The following is a 16,903-nucleotide window of genomic DNA, read 5'->3' on the forward strand; positions in this document are numbered from 1 at the left end:
TTGTGTTGTAAGTGCCAAATATGTGGAAATGTGATTGCAAGCTCTTAAAAGCTCAAAAACGAAAAGCCGCCGTAGATTGGAATCTCTTTATTTCGATGACGTAACCACGAAATTTAGTTATCGTCTTGTCACGTATGTTCTCACGTGAATCGAAAGGCCAATACAAAGCTCAATATAAAACTTATCGTAGTACTAGTTTATGACAAACACTTCGGGTTTCGCTGAAGACCCCGTATCAAATATAGATGCTCGCTACTTTACAGTTTTGTTTCGGCATTATTCAATCGTCAAGTCGTAATCTGATCATGTGACCCAATACTTCGCAAATAATATTTGCAGCACTTTTCGATTATCACAGGTGACCAACAGGCTCGTCATGATTATCAGACAATGATATGTGCTCATTCGAGCTAAGGTTAAAAAGTTTAACGATTTTTTATGGTAGGTTATAAGATATCAGTGCTAAAAGTGACAGCATTACAATGAGGATAAAACAGACGCGTAAGAACAATAAACATAGTTTTATTGAACGCGTGAAGTATATTTGTGAAAATATTTCGACGAATAAGGTTGCAAGAAAGTGTAAGCAGAAACCCTCTCTCACAACTACATCACATTTGAGCCATTTTGCAAAGGGAATCCAAACTACGGCGGTCTCGTGTGGCTGCGATTTTCTGTTCGTTTTTTTAGTTTTTAAGAGCTTGTAATCACCTTTCCACATATTTTGCACCTACAACACAACAGAGTAAGACATGGTAAATCTTATGATACCAAGTAACGGTAATGTGAATTTTGTTGCAAATCAACCTTTAAGTCGCAAATGACGAAGTTGAGTTATCTGACTTTGAAGTTGCACCAACTGAATTTATAATATTGGTAACGATTTTTGTAACACTTGTATCTGGACCAATCGAAGGGTGATCTTTCTGAATCTGAAGTCAGTTTAGCCAATAGAAGTCTTTAACTCTCGGAAAAAATCTTAAATCCGTTGCTATGCTAAACAGGAAGTACTGAAAAATGGCGTCCGATAAATGTAATCGTTTGTTCTTTTCCGATTTTAAAGATAACTCTGACATTTTGGACACTTATAATGAGTACTTTGGTATTCCAACTGATGTCAAAAGCAGTGAAAGTAAAGGGAATTACGATGATATTTTCCTAACGACTCTTACAAAATTATTACAATATTTAATTATCAGAATAATTATTCGAATTTCCAAGATCGAAGTATATAGTGAACGATGGTGTGCAATATGTTACTGTTGTTATTTCTCTAAAGATTTTGTTGATGATACTGCGGCTGTGCCCGATAATGCCAAGCCGTTTTTAATATCTGCAAAATTAAGTAATACATTTTCTTATAAATATACAGCTATTTCTATGACAACCAGCTAAAATCTGTTTAGATTTTTAAATTCAGCATAATTTTTTGGATATAAACACAGATATCTAGATGAATATCACAACTTTTTGATATTGGTTGCTATGACGTTTTGAAATGTAAACAAAATTGTGCATTGGTTTTCGTTTCTCAAACTTTAACACCAGTCTTCTCAGATTTATGTTTCCGCACTAATGGTAAATGTACATTCAGTTTATTGACCATAAAATCTACTGTAATTAAGCTAAAATAAAAATTCTTTTTGCAAAGTAACTGTGAGAATTTTCTCCTTCTGCTAATGTAGATAACTTCAAATCTTACAATCCCAACTTAACCATGGTTTCTGTGATCACGACCCATTTTATATATGCAGTTTATATGTTATACACATACATATGGCAAAATGAATTTTTGATATGGGATAGTTTGATCCATATCAGAGGTACTTTTGAACAATTTCCATGAAATTGTGGTGAACCAAATAGCTGAGTTTTATGATAGCTTTGACTACATTTTTTATATCCAAATTATTATCAGCGTTATATTAAATCAGTTAAAGTCCACAAATGTCTCTTTCATAAGAGAAGTTAATCAACGAAAACTTTTCTAAAATTGTTTAACAAAATAGATTTAGACGATTGCTGCCGTGAAAGGGCCAATCAACTTCCGCCTAAACATTTCTATTGATGCGTCCCTTTTTATGTTTCGCTAAATAAGTTTCTGTAACATTTATGAAATAAGCATTAGATTGCTCAAAAGCTGTTTGTCTACAATCTACATGCCATGATTGTATCATGAGTTAGGGACAGCGATATAAGTTTCTGACTGATCACGCATAAAACATGTCTACAAAAAACAATTCATCCTATGCGAAGAGGTTTACTAAATTCCGCATGATTGGCTGCGTAAGCAGCTCTGTTGTACTACAGATTTTCTTTGTGATGACGCGACGCGCAAGCTTGGTCTAGAATCGATCAATTGTTGTGTGTGACGCCTTTTGTTGGCTTGCATAAGGCAGGAGCGGCGTGTTTGCCCTGCAGTGGCAGTGCACCGTGTCACTAACCACTCATCTTCCCTATTGTCAAAGACGAGTAACCCATCCCGCGGCACCACCTTGTGACCTCAGTGTTCTTAGCTCTCAGGTCATCTGCAGTCATTCTGTTAGCTTGCTGATTCTGTAATGGTGTCACCCAGCATCTGCCAGCCAGGAGGTAAGACATAAATTTCATTGAGTTTTCAGTTGTTAGACTACTGTATTTCTGACGGAGGTACTTTGAATTCAGGGTTGTGACGCATTGAAACTGCACTGCGTCTTCCGCACTACAGCACACAGTTATTTTTCATTGCATTACAGCTTTCTAATGCGCAGGCCATAGCAAAATTTAGTACGATTTATTTCACATTCAAGACAGGTATATGTTTTACCGGTGTTACTAATGCGCCATTTCCTTCTACCGCAACTGTGTATTCACCTCCATTATGCAGTACTAAAAACCCAGCAAGTCATGCATACTGCGAATGAGCATTTTTGAAAACTTAAAAACTGAATTTGTGCTGCAACTGCGCTCTAATATGAAGTCGATGCAGTGGATCAACTGACCCTGCTGACTTTGCAAGCATCAGTACTGCATTGTACAGAATAGTCAGATGCTATTTACAGCTCATGAACTAGTACTCTTTCAGAATTGACAATCAGGCATTATCACTATTCTGATTACTGAAATTAAGTTATTTGTATTGTATTTTTGTTAACACTATATATTAAAGCCATAAAATTTTAATTTCAACCATAAACAGCATGCGAATTGTGAACGATTTATTTACCCACTCATACCCAAGTTTGAGTACTATTCACATCTTGCATTTGTGTTGCAATCTGGCCTGGTGTAAGTGTCTAGTACGTTGCTTAGGTTACTAACTAGGGGTCGATAGAACCTTAAGGGGGTTCACACTATATCGCCGTTTGTCAGCGTTCTCCTTTCGACCATCATCGTCGATTATGTAAACCGTGAACCGATGGCATCGACGAAGCAACAAAGGACACGCCGGGAAAGTTTGCAGCTGTCAAACCTTTCCGATATTTCGCCGATCATCGACGACCGTCTTTCAAATGTGAACCATTTCGGCGATAACTCGCGGTCGCGGTTAGCGTAATTTATTCATATCTGTTTTGGTAGTCGCTGCGAGACTAGTATTTAATTCTAAAATAAAACAAAGATTTAAAAAGATAAATGGAAACACTACGTCACGGACTATTTTCCGATGCAAACGGGATAGGTTGGTGATGGTGGGAACATCATTATCATCGACGATCACTGAAGTATTGTGGCATCAACACCGAGATACGGCGATATAGTGTTAACCAGCCTTTAGGGGTTTAGTGAGTCAGTCTCCGTGGTTCAACAGAGGTCAAGACACATAAGTAGTGTCTCAAAGGCCATAGCAGAAGTCACACTGATTTGCCGGATCATGTCTATATGAAGAGATGTTTTTGTTCTTTGAACACAGTCATGTTAGTGCAAAGTTCATTTCGTGCACCTATGTCTTGAATAAGAAGAAATCGTATCTTATCTCTCCAGAAAGAGCGGTTGAGTGAAAGTGCATATGAACCTGGTCGAGTTCACTATGTCCAACAAGGTTAAGAACCACTGCTTTACGTAAACTAGTACATAGATTCAATGCCTAGTTATAATAGCGAGTCAACTTTTTGCCTTATTTGTTATCATTATATGTTGCAATCAACATGAGCTGACAAGTTTTTGATATCATAGGATTGTCTCTATCAGGTTTTCAACTAAACTCACTATAATTATGTTTGGCAGAAAACACTCGAGGCAAATTAGTCGCAATGCATTTATGCACTGCTGTCATTTTATAGCTATGTAATAATTACTGATAACTTGCTGTTAGATTTCAGCAGTATTTTTTGTTAACTGGCCGGCAACGTGAATAATCACTATGCCTGATTACACAGTTAAAGTGGAGCCTGGAAAAGTCATTTGTCAATATAATCTGCATCAGACTGCTAACTTTGTACATGCATGTTGCGCAATCGTTGAACAGCTGATGTAGTATTGTGCAATCCATGGTTGAGTCATACTATTTCTTTATTGACACAGTTCACTTACTCAGTTATTACGCAATATTCTATTTTTAGCAACTGACTAATAATCCTGTTTTTCTGGAAAATACTGGAATTATGTTTTTAGTATATAAGGACTGACATGCTGCTTGCTTGATTCATTCTTTATTCACTTGCAATAAAGACATCGTCTAATGAAAAGTTTGAATCTTTTCTTGATAGACCCGCACAAGGGGTCATATATAAGAACTCGGGGTGTCACCACATCTACTGTGTGACATCATTAGTGAATGTAAAATTAATGGTAGAATATTTGTTGCTAAAAAACTGCTGCATGCGAATTATTGGTCGTGCTCTGGTGTCCTAGCATTGAATGCAACTTTGTAAGCGTAGTTTTTCTTACATCTAGATATGAAGGTACAATTCTGTCTAGATGTCATGAAATATAGCCATGCCGTTTTCTCCACATCTGACATCAAAAATGTTTTCTGGGATGTTACACTGTAAGCTAAGGTGGCCATAAGTAGAGGTCTTACTGTACATTGAAGAAAGCTCACCTAGTACAACAGTGACGTCAGAGCTCCACTTGCCTAGCTGGCAAGTTAACATTTCTCATTGTATTGAGAACTTTGTTTTATAATAGCATAGCCTGGGCATCCTTGATAGGCATGTAAGCATAGGTTTTTAATCAATACTAACTAAGTCTCGTGAAGAGGTTAATGACTTCCCGATCAATATCATGTATGGGAGCTACTCCAGTTAAATACCTGATTGTACAAACACTGAAGACTGGCTGATTGACTGCTAGTAGCTGGCAGTCCGCTACTAGACTGGGTCAAGACTCCGTCTCTTGACCATAAGGCCTTACTCAAGGTGATCTCTTTGGTAGTGCTGCTCTAGCGAATATATCGATCTGGTCTCTTCTATAGACCTTTAGTGTATTGACGCACCATATGGTTTCGTGCGATTTTGCTACTTTGGTAGGTAGCAACTGTGTTTGCTTATGTATATACATTGTATGCGTACATTCTGAGCCAGCCAATCACTTTCTTTCAGTGCATTAAAAACATTCTTCGTAGCAGTCGTTCATCCTTCAAAGAAGTAGTTGCAGACGGGTGGGGGTGGGGAGTGGGTGTGGGATAGAGGAAGAGGAGGTGGGAATTAGATAAGGTCGAGGGTGGAGGGGGACAGTTTCGCATGGTCAAAAAGATCTTATGGACCCGAATTTTGCAAGTTCAAATCGATTGTCATGCCAAAACTGCAATAGGCTCCTGAACTAATGAACACCCAGCGTATTTTACATACACAATGTATGCCTGTCAGTTAGTTCACAGTGCCAGCAACATTTTTGAGCTTGTTCACCATTAAAGATAAACTTGCATAAAAGTTTAGTAGATTTTATTAGAAAGTATCAGTATTTTTTATCATTTTCAATTGTTTTTTATGCCTGAGGTGATCTGACTGCCAGGATATTTCAAGATTAAAATCGACAAAACTTGATCGTGGTTAAAGCGCTCACACTAGGCGAACGTCAATTGGTCAACGGTCAAGGTCAACGGCAATTACAACGTCTATATTTGCAAAGAGACCGACATAATAGAGACGTATAACCATGCCACCTGATTGCAATAGCCGGTATCTCAAATATCTCGATATATACAGATGTAAATCTCAAAGCTTGTCGTTTGTTGTCCGTATGTCTAGTTATAGCGATAAAGTTATAGAAACGAAAAGTTTTTAACGCAGATAAAACGAGCGGAATAACCGCTATGTCTGTTCTTTTTTGCTGTCCTGATATGGTGCAGTCTGTGTTAGTCTGAGCAAATGGGGAGTTGTCTGTAGCATGCCTCAGAAGACTTACCGGTAGTTAGTACGACCCTTGTGATCTGTACTAACAATGTCCTTTAATAATGATGATTGTATTAAATTTCAGTTAATAATAATTGTATTAAATTTCTGTTAACAATTAAAACTATTAAATTTTGGTTAATATTTATAACTATTAAATTTTGGTTAATATTTATAACTATTAAATTTTGGTTAATAATTACAATTGTATTACATTTCTGCTAATAATTACAACTGTATTAAATTTCAGTTAATAATGATAAGTATTAAATTTTTGTTAATAATCATAACTGTATTAAATTTCAGTTAATAATAATTGTATTAAATTTCATTTATTAATAATTATATTAAATTTTTGTTAATATTTATAGCTATATTAAATTTCTGTAAATGGTTATAGCTGTATTAAATTTCTGTTAATAATGATAACTGTATTAAATTTCTGTTAGTAATAATTGTATTAAATTTCATTTAATAATAATTGTATTAAATTTCTGTAAATGGTTATAGCTGTATTAAATTTCTGTTAGTAATAATTGTATTAAACTTTTGTTAATATTTATAGCTATATTAAATTTCTGTTAATAATGATAACTATTAAACTTCTGTTAATAATGATAACTATTAAACTTCTGTTAATAATGATAACTGTATGAAACTTCTGTTAATAATGATAACTATTAAACTTCTGTTAATAATGATAACTATATTAAACTTCTGATGATTATTTATGGATCAGCTGGTCTGCTGCACCACTTACTGTTTATGTTATCATTTTTATTTCAAGTGATTTAAAACTAAAACCATCACAGTAAATAGCTCAATAGTAGCATCACATTCCTGCCTGCTTGCTGACGAGAAGCAATTTTTTCTGATGATCTCTATATATTCACATATAAACATATACTGTTTGTGAATATAGGTATGTTAAACTAGATGAATGCCCAACTTTACAAAGGTAATTAAGCTATCAACCAATGAACTTAGGTAACGTACCTGATAAGCCAGTAAAGGTAAGCTTATGTTTACTAAGACAATTACTGTGTCTGCAGACAGCTTAATAATCGTTCAGTTATGCATAACTGTCTACCATGCTAGTTAATGACTCCAAGAGCTTCAAGCGCTATTATTTTAGCTTCTAACCGATGCAATGAATCGCTATGTTTCCATGATGCGCAGTACTTCGGAGTTGTGCTCTCTCTGAATCATGGAAACAACGTCTTCGCCCTGAAAATCACTGCGCACTGATCAGTGCGAAGCCAGTGCAAATTCGCAGCAAGGAAACAGCAATTGCGCAGTGGCTGCGCAGTTGCTCTCACGCCGTGGAGACAGATTCTTCGAGCGCTATAAACTAGTACAGAAGTTATCCTGCTTATCTTATTTTTGCTATTCTTCCGATCATTTTTCCCTTAAATTTAATTATCGTCTGCTCCTACGAGGATGATGAAGTGATTACTTTCTTGGACTTTGTTATCGATACCAACACTTTTTGAAAAATAGGTGGCAAGTCCTAAAGTAACATTTAAATAATATATTACTTAAATAGGCCTAAATATTTATTAAAAGTAAATTTTTTTGTAAAAATTGTGTTAAGGTTTGTAAAACCTTGTGAATGTGTATTGTAAATAAAAATATAATGATGACAAAAGCATAAAAAGACCTTTTCTGACGTTCGGTATGCATGATCGATTCCATGTATCCATCAAGCAATTCGATTTATACAATTTCTCTTCTCTGGCTAATTTGCTGAAAACCACTGCGCAGCATGTAAATGTACAATCTTCTCGACTTCGAAGGGGGCTGCATCGGAGTACTGCGCATCATGGAAAGTAGTGATCGACTGTTTGGCGATCGTAACGTAGGTGGGTTAGGTCGCTGTGTCCGAGATCAAATCAACTGCGATGCGAAATCTTTATTCCTAGATTTCATTCGCTATGACTGGACAGATCAAACTGGACAGACAACGAACTTTGAGATTTATATAGATAGTAAGTTCCAGAAAATGAGCTACGGGACTCTGTGGCTCTCTTGTAAAACTTGATGTTGTTACAAGCTTCAAAGCATGGATTCCCCCCTCCCGTGTCCATGAAACTCGGGCAGTACTCTGTGGTCACATAAAGTGCCATCGCTAGTTATCAAGGTGTTGTCCACAGAAAACGGAAGTTACTAAGCATGGTTCTTATACCAGCCACAATACCCTGACGGCATTCCCAGGCCGACTTTCACATGTTCAGTGCATTTTGCGAAGGCCTTGTTTGTGATTCCTTTACAAAGGTTAAAAGCTGGTTCACACTATATTGCCGTTTGTCAGCGTTTTCCTTTCGGATTTCATTGTCGATTATGTGAACTGTGAACCGATGGCATCGTCGAAGCGATGCGGATACCTCGGGAAAGTATGCAGCTCTCAAACTTCCCCGATGTTTCGCCGAGCATCGACGTCCGCGTTTCAAATGTGAACCATTTCGGCGATGGTAATTTGCGGTCGCCGATAGCATGATTTATTCATATCCGTTTATGATAGTCGCTGCGGGACTAGTATTTGATTCCAGCACGGAAAAACGAAGAGGTTTCTTTGCGAAAATTTAAAATGTGAAATGAGAACACTATGTCACGAAGTATCTCCTGTTGCAAACGCGGATGGGTTTGTGATAGTGTGAACATCGTTATCATCGACGATCACTGAAGTATTGTGGCATCAACGCCAAGATACGGCGATATAGTGTGAACCAGGCTTAAACAGCGTTTACCTCTCATCATCCCGCTAACAGCTAACTGTGGTACTCGTACTTTATCGTGGTTGTCCGACCACAAATAGGAACTAAATTTACTTTCAGTTGTTTGTTTGTTTCTATGGCGACTGTTAGAATGAACTGAGGATAAGCTAACTCTCGGCCATGAGTTCATGTTTACGCCTAAAGTCCAACATGATTTATTGACCCTATACACCATCATACTTCACCTTCACTATCATCAACTGTTCAAGCACTTGTCGCTTCTAATCAGCTGATGATATTGTACTACGACCTTGCGGCTTTATTTACTTTGCACTATTCAAGTGCCAGTGCCTACTCTACATAATAATAAGTAATATTTCCCGATTTTTAAAATTTTTTTTGTCTGCCACCAAGAAATCCTGGTCTGACGGTAAAATTTAATTTCCACCTTTCAACCAAAAGGCCATAGTCTTTGTATCACATGCAGCTGTTGAGCTTCTTTCCCCGATTATCATACACTCCTTTACGTGCCCTTATCTCGACTCCTCTGTAACACCCAATAGCACCACTTGTAGACTTTCAACCTGCCTTTTTGGATCACTAGCTCTTGATATTTAGTTCTCTCGCTGGCTTTCTCTCAGTTGCAACTTCGCATCCTTCGTAAGCGCTTTTCTCAAGTAAGTGGATTCTCCTTTTCTCTCTCGCCTGCACATTTTTGGTTTGAGCACTTCAGGTATTGAATAGGTTGAATCACTACAGGTTGAATTGAAGCACTGCTGTGTCTAGCAATCAATCTATTTACTGTTTGTAAAATACCGCAACTCCTGTTTTATGCACCCTTTACCTTTTTAAGTTGATCAACACTTATTAGAACTTAGAAGTCATTTATGTGTTCGGAACTTGCTGATGATGAAATTCGTGCTAGATCATGGATGTTATTTTTGTTTGAACCCTTTCATACCTGTTAATTATCATTGGTTGATTTTATTAATTGTAAGGGTTTTCATTGGTTAATCCTGTTGATGAGCAAGCATTCTCGTTGGCTAATCCTGTTGGTCTTTTTTGTTTTTGGGAAGGTTAAGCAAGGAATTATTTTCATTATAGATGAAAAATCGAAAAAATTCGTTAAAAATACAGCAAACATTGATATTATTGACAGTGTGTAAAGCAGGGGTAAGCAAATATCACCACAACACACAGAGGGTCTAAAACATCGAAATTTGTACAAGACCAAACCAGCCCACTTGTAGAGGATAGCTTGAGTATTAAGCATAGGAAGGAGCCTCAGAAGTTGACTTGTATGATTTCTAAGGGTCTAATAATGCATTTATTTGCTCTATGGAAGCAGTTTGCATCTAGCTTACGGCATCTATTCATGCGTGTGTTAGCTCAAAGCATCAGCTGTTGCGGTAATTTGCTCAATGTTTGCTTAGAGTTTGTCATCCGTTAACGATCTGATCGAAATCGGGCCTATCACCAAAAGTCAAAGGTGACAAGCAATAGTCCGTCATTATCACCTACGCAACGAGTGGAAATATTTAGGCACGCTTGATAGGCCTGTTGCTGTGAGAGAAAGTCACATCAGAATCAGAATCCGATGACTATCAGTGAGTTCGGACAGAAATTAATGATGCATGCTAATTTTTAAGGTTGGTGGTTTCTGCGTGAAAGCAAATAAAAACTTTACTTCTGCACTCACCAAACCTCTCATTGGCTAATTCTTCACTCGGTCTTTTTTGCTACTAGAAGGACGTGTTGCGAGGTTTAACCAGTGAGTTTAAACTTCTTAATTCAGAAGCGTTGAAGCTGTTTCACAAATTATTCACCATCTACATATTTCATGTACCATTATATTTAGCTAGAGTTTCTCATGCAGTACTTGCTCAGGTTTTTGGGTACGTTGGGATTCCCCTTGCGTAAGGGTTGCTGTCTGGAAAACACTCATGCCGTTCAGATTTCTTACGCATCTTTCCCAACTTTAGGACAAACTGGTTTGGGAACCTGGTGATACGCAATTACCAAGTCAAGTTGTGTTTATTGGTAGTGAATAAGCCCATACTTGGCCACGCATCATGAGACAATTGTAGCTCGTTCTTAATATTTTGATTTTTTTGGGTACGATAATCAAATGCCTGTCTTATGACAAATGGGCTTAGTGCATGTTAAAGATTCTTTATTGTATTTGTTTACAGATCTCCAATACAATAAGTAGGCCCCCTACTGTGTTGGTCACATTTATGCTGAAAGCAGCTATTACAATGTGGCACGAAATAAACTGGACCCATTTGTTGGCCCACAATAACCTTGACCCCTTTGTTGACAAACTAAAATTCTCATTTCCAACATTGTTACTCATTGTGAATTTAGTGAATAACCATAAATTATATATTAAATTAATCCTCATTTTGTCCTGATTTCAAATGTGTAAAGCAAACAGCCGTAAAATTATGTTTTTAAATGATTAGGTAGGCTAAATTCTAGACATTTCATTTTTTAATAGTTGAAGATAACAGTTAACAAATAGTTGTGACAGATATGATCAGACCACATGCTGTAGATGACATGAAATAAGCAAAAACAATGTATGTGGGGGATTATATTTGTACAGATTGTTGAACCAACAATTGTGAACTGTTACCTTCAACCATTAAAAATTGTATGTTGATAATTTAGCCTAGAAAATCATTCAAATTTTTTTTACAGCTGTTTGGTTTACGTATTTTGAAATCAGTACAAAATGATGATTTATATAATATATAAATTATGGCTATTTACTAAATTCACATTGTGTAACAATGTTGTTAATGAGAATTTTATTTTTCTGACAAAAGAGTCCAGTTTATTTCGGACACCACTGTAAGTGACAGCAGCTGACCGCCGTATGTAGAACTTAGGTCTAATTTAATAAATAAGCATATTACCAAATAAATGATTACTGCATACCTCGTTCCATGGTGAATATTCCTCTGACATTTTGTCAAAGGTGTCCATAGGGAATGCTAAAGGTTGTTCCACCGTTCAATAAATGAGATATTGTCATGGTAGGTTGGTTTGTGAGGCAAACGCATTGTTAATTTCGGAACTAAAGGTTTGAAGTAGTAAATTATTTTTTTAAAATAGAGACGCCTGTTTTTTATGATTTCTGTGAAACATTTTTAACGTTTTGTCATGAAGGAGCTATTGTCATCAATGTTAATATGCTTTGCTGCCCTTAATTTGGTTTGGCCAGGCACCATGACATCTGCATTTCACTGTTTGTACAATTTATTACTAGTTATTAAAGTATCTGTGTTATTTATTCACTCTGCGTATTTGCTGAAGACAATATGACTCAAAGTAGAACAGATTGTAGTAGGAGCAATGCTACCTTCTCAGGAAAGCGGCATTGTTTCAACTACGTTCTGTTCTACTTTGAGTCGGTCTCCTGAGAAGGCAGCATTGTGAGTCAGTCTTAGTAGATGATCATTGTGCGTGAAGATAGTTTCTACCCCATTGTTCGAAGGAAATTACTTTTAATTTTAGTGTGAGTGACAATTCATTGCAATTTTCTGTAAAAACGGTCGAATTATGTTCGGATTTTCATTCAAGCATCTATATTAATAAATCTCACTTTGTCATTGTCTGTCTGTTAGTCCGTGTAAACTCTCTGGGCTTCCTCATTTTATTGGTCGATTTCATCCAAACTTTACATGCATATGCTTCATGCCTTCTATCATTCTCTCTAATAATCTCTGATAAATTACGCTTTTTGGAAAATAATGCTCGACTAAGAAAAACCGGAGGTCATGCACTCATCTTATCTCCCGTCATCTCATTCTGATGGATGCCCAGAGCTCTAGTTCAAACCTGCCCCGTTTCTTAGAATTCTTTATCAAAATATAACCATATGTATATAAACTAATAGAATATATATTAATGGGTTCAGTTGTGCATGTGCACCCAGACATGCAGTATGCGATGGTCCTATTTAGAGTTGTCTTAACTACGCAATTCAAATAAACTCAACATTAGTTAGAGACTCAAAACTTCTTCTCTATCGAGTTAACAAAAGAGACAATTTTTAACAAGTGAATACTGGCTTTATTTAGACTGAACACACTCTAACTGCGTTAGCAACAAACTGGGCCAACTAAAAAGTCTTTAGAAAGCATTGCACACATTAACACATTGAGCATTCTATGGTAATTGTGTGGAAACATGTAATAACACAGTTTACATAGAATTGAACATAATCATTAAAAATACACATAGATAGTACAAATAAACTTTTAAGTAATTTGCAGCTATGATACATTAAATGTCATGATAATTGGCAAGAGAAGACAACCTTGAGTGCCAATAACAGCCTAGTTCTAAGCCATCAGTCTATCCTCATACTTAACCTACTGTTCTTAGATTCAGATGAGGGAACAATGAGCACTAAACGACGAAAAGTGGTTCCTAGTCCTCAGGTTACAATGAACGGGCAGCATATGAACACCCCAGAGCTGTTAGCTGAGCTGGAGATGCTCCGAGCTATGGTGGACAAGGTAAAGTTAGGGTTTGCTACTTGATATTCTGGTTGTGTATCACTGTTTCCATGATGCAGATTATACTGATTTGGAGTTGTGTACCCGTTGAGTTACTGTGCAATAAGTGTTTCAATGGACATGATGCGTGATGCGGATTAATGCGAGTACTGTTGACAAAGGTAAAGATTTCTAAGCTAGAGGTCATAGTGACACATTTGGAACTGCTCAAATAAAAATAAAAACGATTGAAGCGTGGAAAATGTTTAAAATGGAATAGTTTGCGCAGCATTTCTTGCCGTTTCTATTTTTTTTACAAACATGAGACATTTGGAAAAAAACTGAGTAATAAAACTTGTTCTATTGGTTAACTTTTTGTCACTTTCTTCTTGCGGAGGACGCCAATTTACGGATTATACGGAGTATATGGAACTTATGAAAATTCAATTAATGTCACCTTATCGCTTACTAATTGTAACCATCCTTTTTTCTTTACCTGCGTAGCTGATGTGGCAACTTGTCTTCTGGACTAGCTAACGATTTGACCAATGTAAGCAAACTATATTTTATCCAGTAGTTTTGTAAACAGGAAGTAGCTAATCGCAATCTTGACAACGAATTTACCAACCTATCACGAACGATTCTCTCTTGTTTATTTATCGGATAGTTATTTTCCAGAATTTTCTCTTTACTTAGTGTCTGTGCAACAGCTATATATTTCCTGCAGCAAGCACGAGCAGCTCCATTCTCAGATGATCCTGAAGGTATACAAGCAAACTTACAGACAGATTATAGCATCAAAATATCATTAAAAGACGCCAAGGCTGGCAATGGTAAGCAATTTAAATTATGAGTTAGTCACTGTGTGTAAGATTAGACAATTCCACAAATATCTATTTTAATCTCCTATTGGTTTTTTCAATTCAGTTTACTGACAGACCTTTCGCTTTTCAGACCTTAATTATTTTGAATCAATTTACGGTTTTTAATAAATGGTATTTAATGTTTTTAGAGCCATTCTAAAGAATGATTTTAACTTTTCAAATTTAGGAATAGGAAAGAAAAAGTTTTTCTAGTTTGCCATACTATGGAATAATTGTGGTCATATTTATTACACATGCCAATCTTTAATGGCGATTGGTTAAAATACGCATACTTCATCCAGCAAGCTGCTTGAACTACTAGAAGAAAAATATGTGCCCATACTTCCCAAAATACTATAAATATATTTATGTATAGCGTAAAATTAATTAAATTTATAGCACATACAAAAATAAATAAACACTATTATTTAAAAGTTAGAATGGTTAATGTTGTACATGTTGACCAAAATAAATTTTCCCTACAAAAACTTTTTATTAGTCGTGCAATGTCGGGGTTCACTAGTATATCTATATATCGAAATTTAAAATCTGTGTGCTTGTATACTCGACAGTACCTCGACGGGTCAGAGTCTATGCTGATGGAATATATGATATGTTTCACTCTGGACACGCTCGGCAGCTCAAACAAGTCAAGGAACTCATTCCTAACGCTTATCTCATTGTCGGAGGTAATTTTTTCAGACTCGTTAGACTAGTGATTCTTGCATCCCGGTAGAACGCAAATTGATCTGTAGGCATATAGATGTCAAGCATGCCAGAGTTATTCAGGGTGTTATTGCTGAATGACATTACTAGTGTCATTAAATTATTAATGTCATTAATAAAACTGATCTCTAATAATAAACAATAATAATAAAATAAAAATAATAATGTATAATATATTATATATATAATATATTATACATTATTATTAATAATATATATATAATAATATTATATATATTATTATATAAATATATTAATAATAATAACAAAGTCAAACCTTGGTTAATGACTTTAATCTGCCACAAAGGCTGTTCAAAAAGCGATTTGTGCAAAATCCAAAGTTAATTTTACAGTATAGTTAACGTAAATGATTTTAATCTATTGCAAGTCTAGAAAACAATGTTTGAAAGCATATTTTACACCTCAAATCACAATCACTGTTCCAAAGTTAATGTGGGGCATATGAATACAATGCAGACTTTTCATTATTATCTGCTCTAACTTTGCATTACAAATATCTGCCATGTTGGGTAACCATAACAACATCGTGTGGTGACTACACGGGATAAAAATGTTTAAGAATGGCTACCAACAAAAGTACTTTTGTCTCACATTCACGCATTTGCTAATTGTTGATTTGCCATTGTAATTCATAGATTCGTGTTGTGCCAAAATAATTAACGCCATATTTCACAGTTTGGAGCATGCTTGCGTTTTTTTCCAAAAATGTCTTTTTTGTTTTTCTAACATCTAAATCATTGATTGCAAATCAATGATTTAAATCATTGAATCACAATCAATGATTCTACTATGATAATCAGGGGCGGATTTACTGTGGTGCATATGGTGCAAATGCACCACCATAAATATGGCAAAAAATTAAAAAAAAAAGATTTAAAATCCATCAAGAATTGAGTAAATTACAATTCATTTCACTGAGAACTTGCTTTGGGAGGAAATGAACAAAAACAGCCTAGTAGAGCTCGTTATAATGAACCAGTTTTAATAACATTGACCTGAATTTGTTTAGCTTATAAACAAATGAGAGCGGTCCCAATAAACATCCCCAATTGAGCCACAACTTTTTCGAAAGAAGCACTACAAGCAATTTTAAAAGCAAAATGTCTCAAAAGGAAGGTCAAGAACGAACTTTGGATCATTTCTTTCGACGACAAAACATTAATTCAAAAAAGTATGCCCTAATATGTCTGTTTTATAATAGCATCGTTATGTAGCTAATACTACGAAACATTTTTTGTGGTAGTTTGCAGAAATGATGGCTAATTTCTGTACAGCCAAACCGAATGGCTGTTGAGGTGTTGTGATTGATTTTGTCTTGATTTTATTTTATTGCACAAATGTTTGTTAACTTTTTGTTTACATGTAATCTTGATATACATAGTATAAGAAACATTATAAAACACCAATTTAATTAATCTTATCTAATGTCAATTTTTACCTCTAAACTTGCTGTTTGCTGCAAATAAATGATTACACTTTTTTGGGCTCAAACACGCCTCTCCTTCATTGTAAGATGCCTAAATTTCAAAAAGTTCTGCTAACGCAGGGCCAGGTAAGGAGGTGGCCCCGCGCACCCCCTTTCACTCTAGATCTATTACACAAATTTTGCACCTCACACTTTTTTCCTAGATCCGCCACTGATAATGTCCTTCTAACATGCGGTCAGTTATTTTTTTATGTGGCTTTTCTTTACCGACTTCTGTATCGATGCCTAGTGGCCTTGACGATGGACTTGCAAACAACAGGTTTGGTTAAATTAA

At 35.9% G+C, this 16,903-nt stretch overlaps 1 protein-coding gene across 4 annotated transcripts in view; it reads left to right on the forward strand.

The window, feature by feature from the left end:
• LOC137401542 (putative choline-phosphate cytidylyltransferase) overlaps positions 1-16,903 on the forward strand; it is a 39,962-nt gene that overhangs the window by 14,353 nt on the left and 8,706 nt on the right. The window contains exons 1-4 of one of the 4 annotated variants that reach the window (XM_068087952.1): positions 2,373-2,592; positions 13,421-13,554; positions 14,261-14,366; positions 14,969-15,085. In XM_068087952.1, coding sequence (XP_067944053.1) covers positions 2,562-2,592; positions 13,421-13,554; positions 14,261-14,366; positions 14,969-15,085 — 388 coding nt within the window. In that variant the 5' untranslated portion in view covers positions 2,373-2,561. Of the gene's footprint in view, positions 1-2,372; positions 2,593-4,672; positions 4,756-13,420; positions 13,555-14,260; positions 14,367-14,968; positions 15,086-16,903 lie in introns of those variants that run through there. The other 3 variants (XM_068087954.1, XM_068087953.1, XM_068087955.1) reach the window with 3 other exon arrangements.

Source organism: Watersipora subatra, chromosome 8 (assembly GCF_963576615.1).
Source record: "Watersipora subatra chromosome 8, tzWatSuba1.1, whole genome shotgun sequence".
NCBI classification, from domain to species: domain Eukaryota; kingdom Metazoa; phylum Bryozoa; class Gymnolaemata; order Cheilostomatida; family Watersiporidae; genus Watersipora; species Watersipora subatra.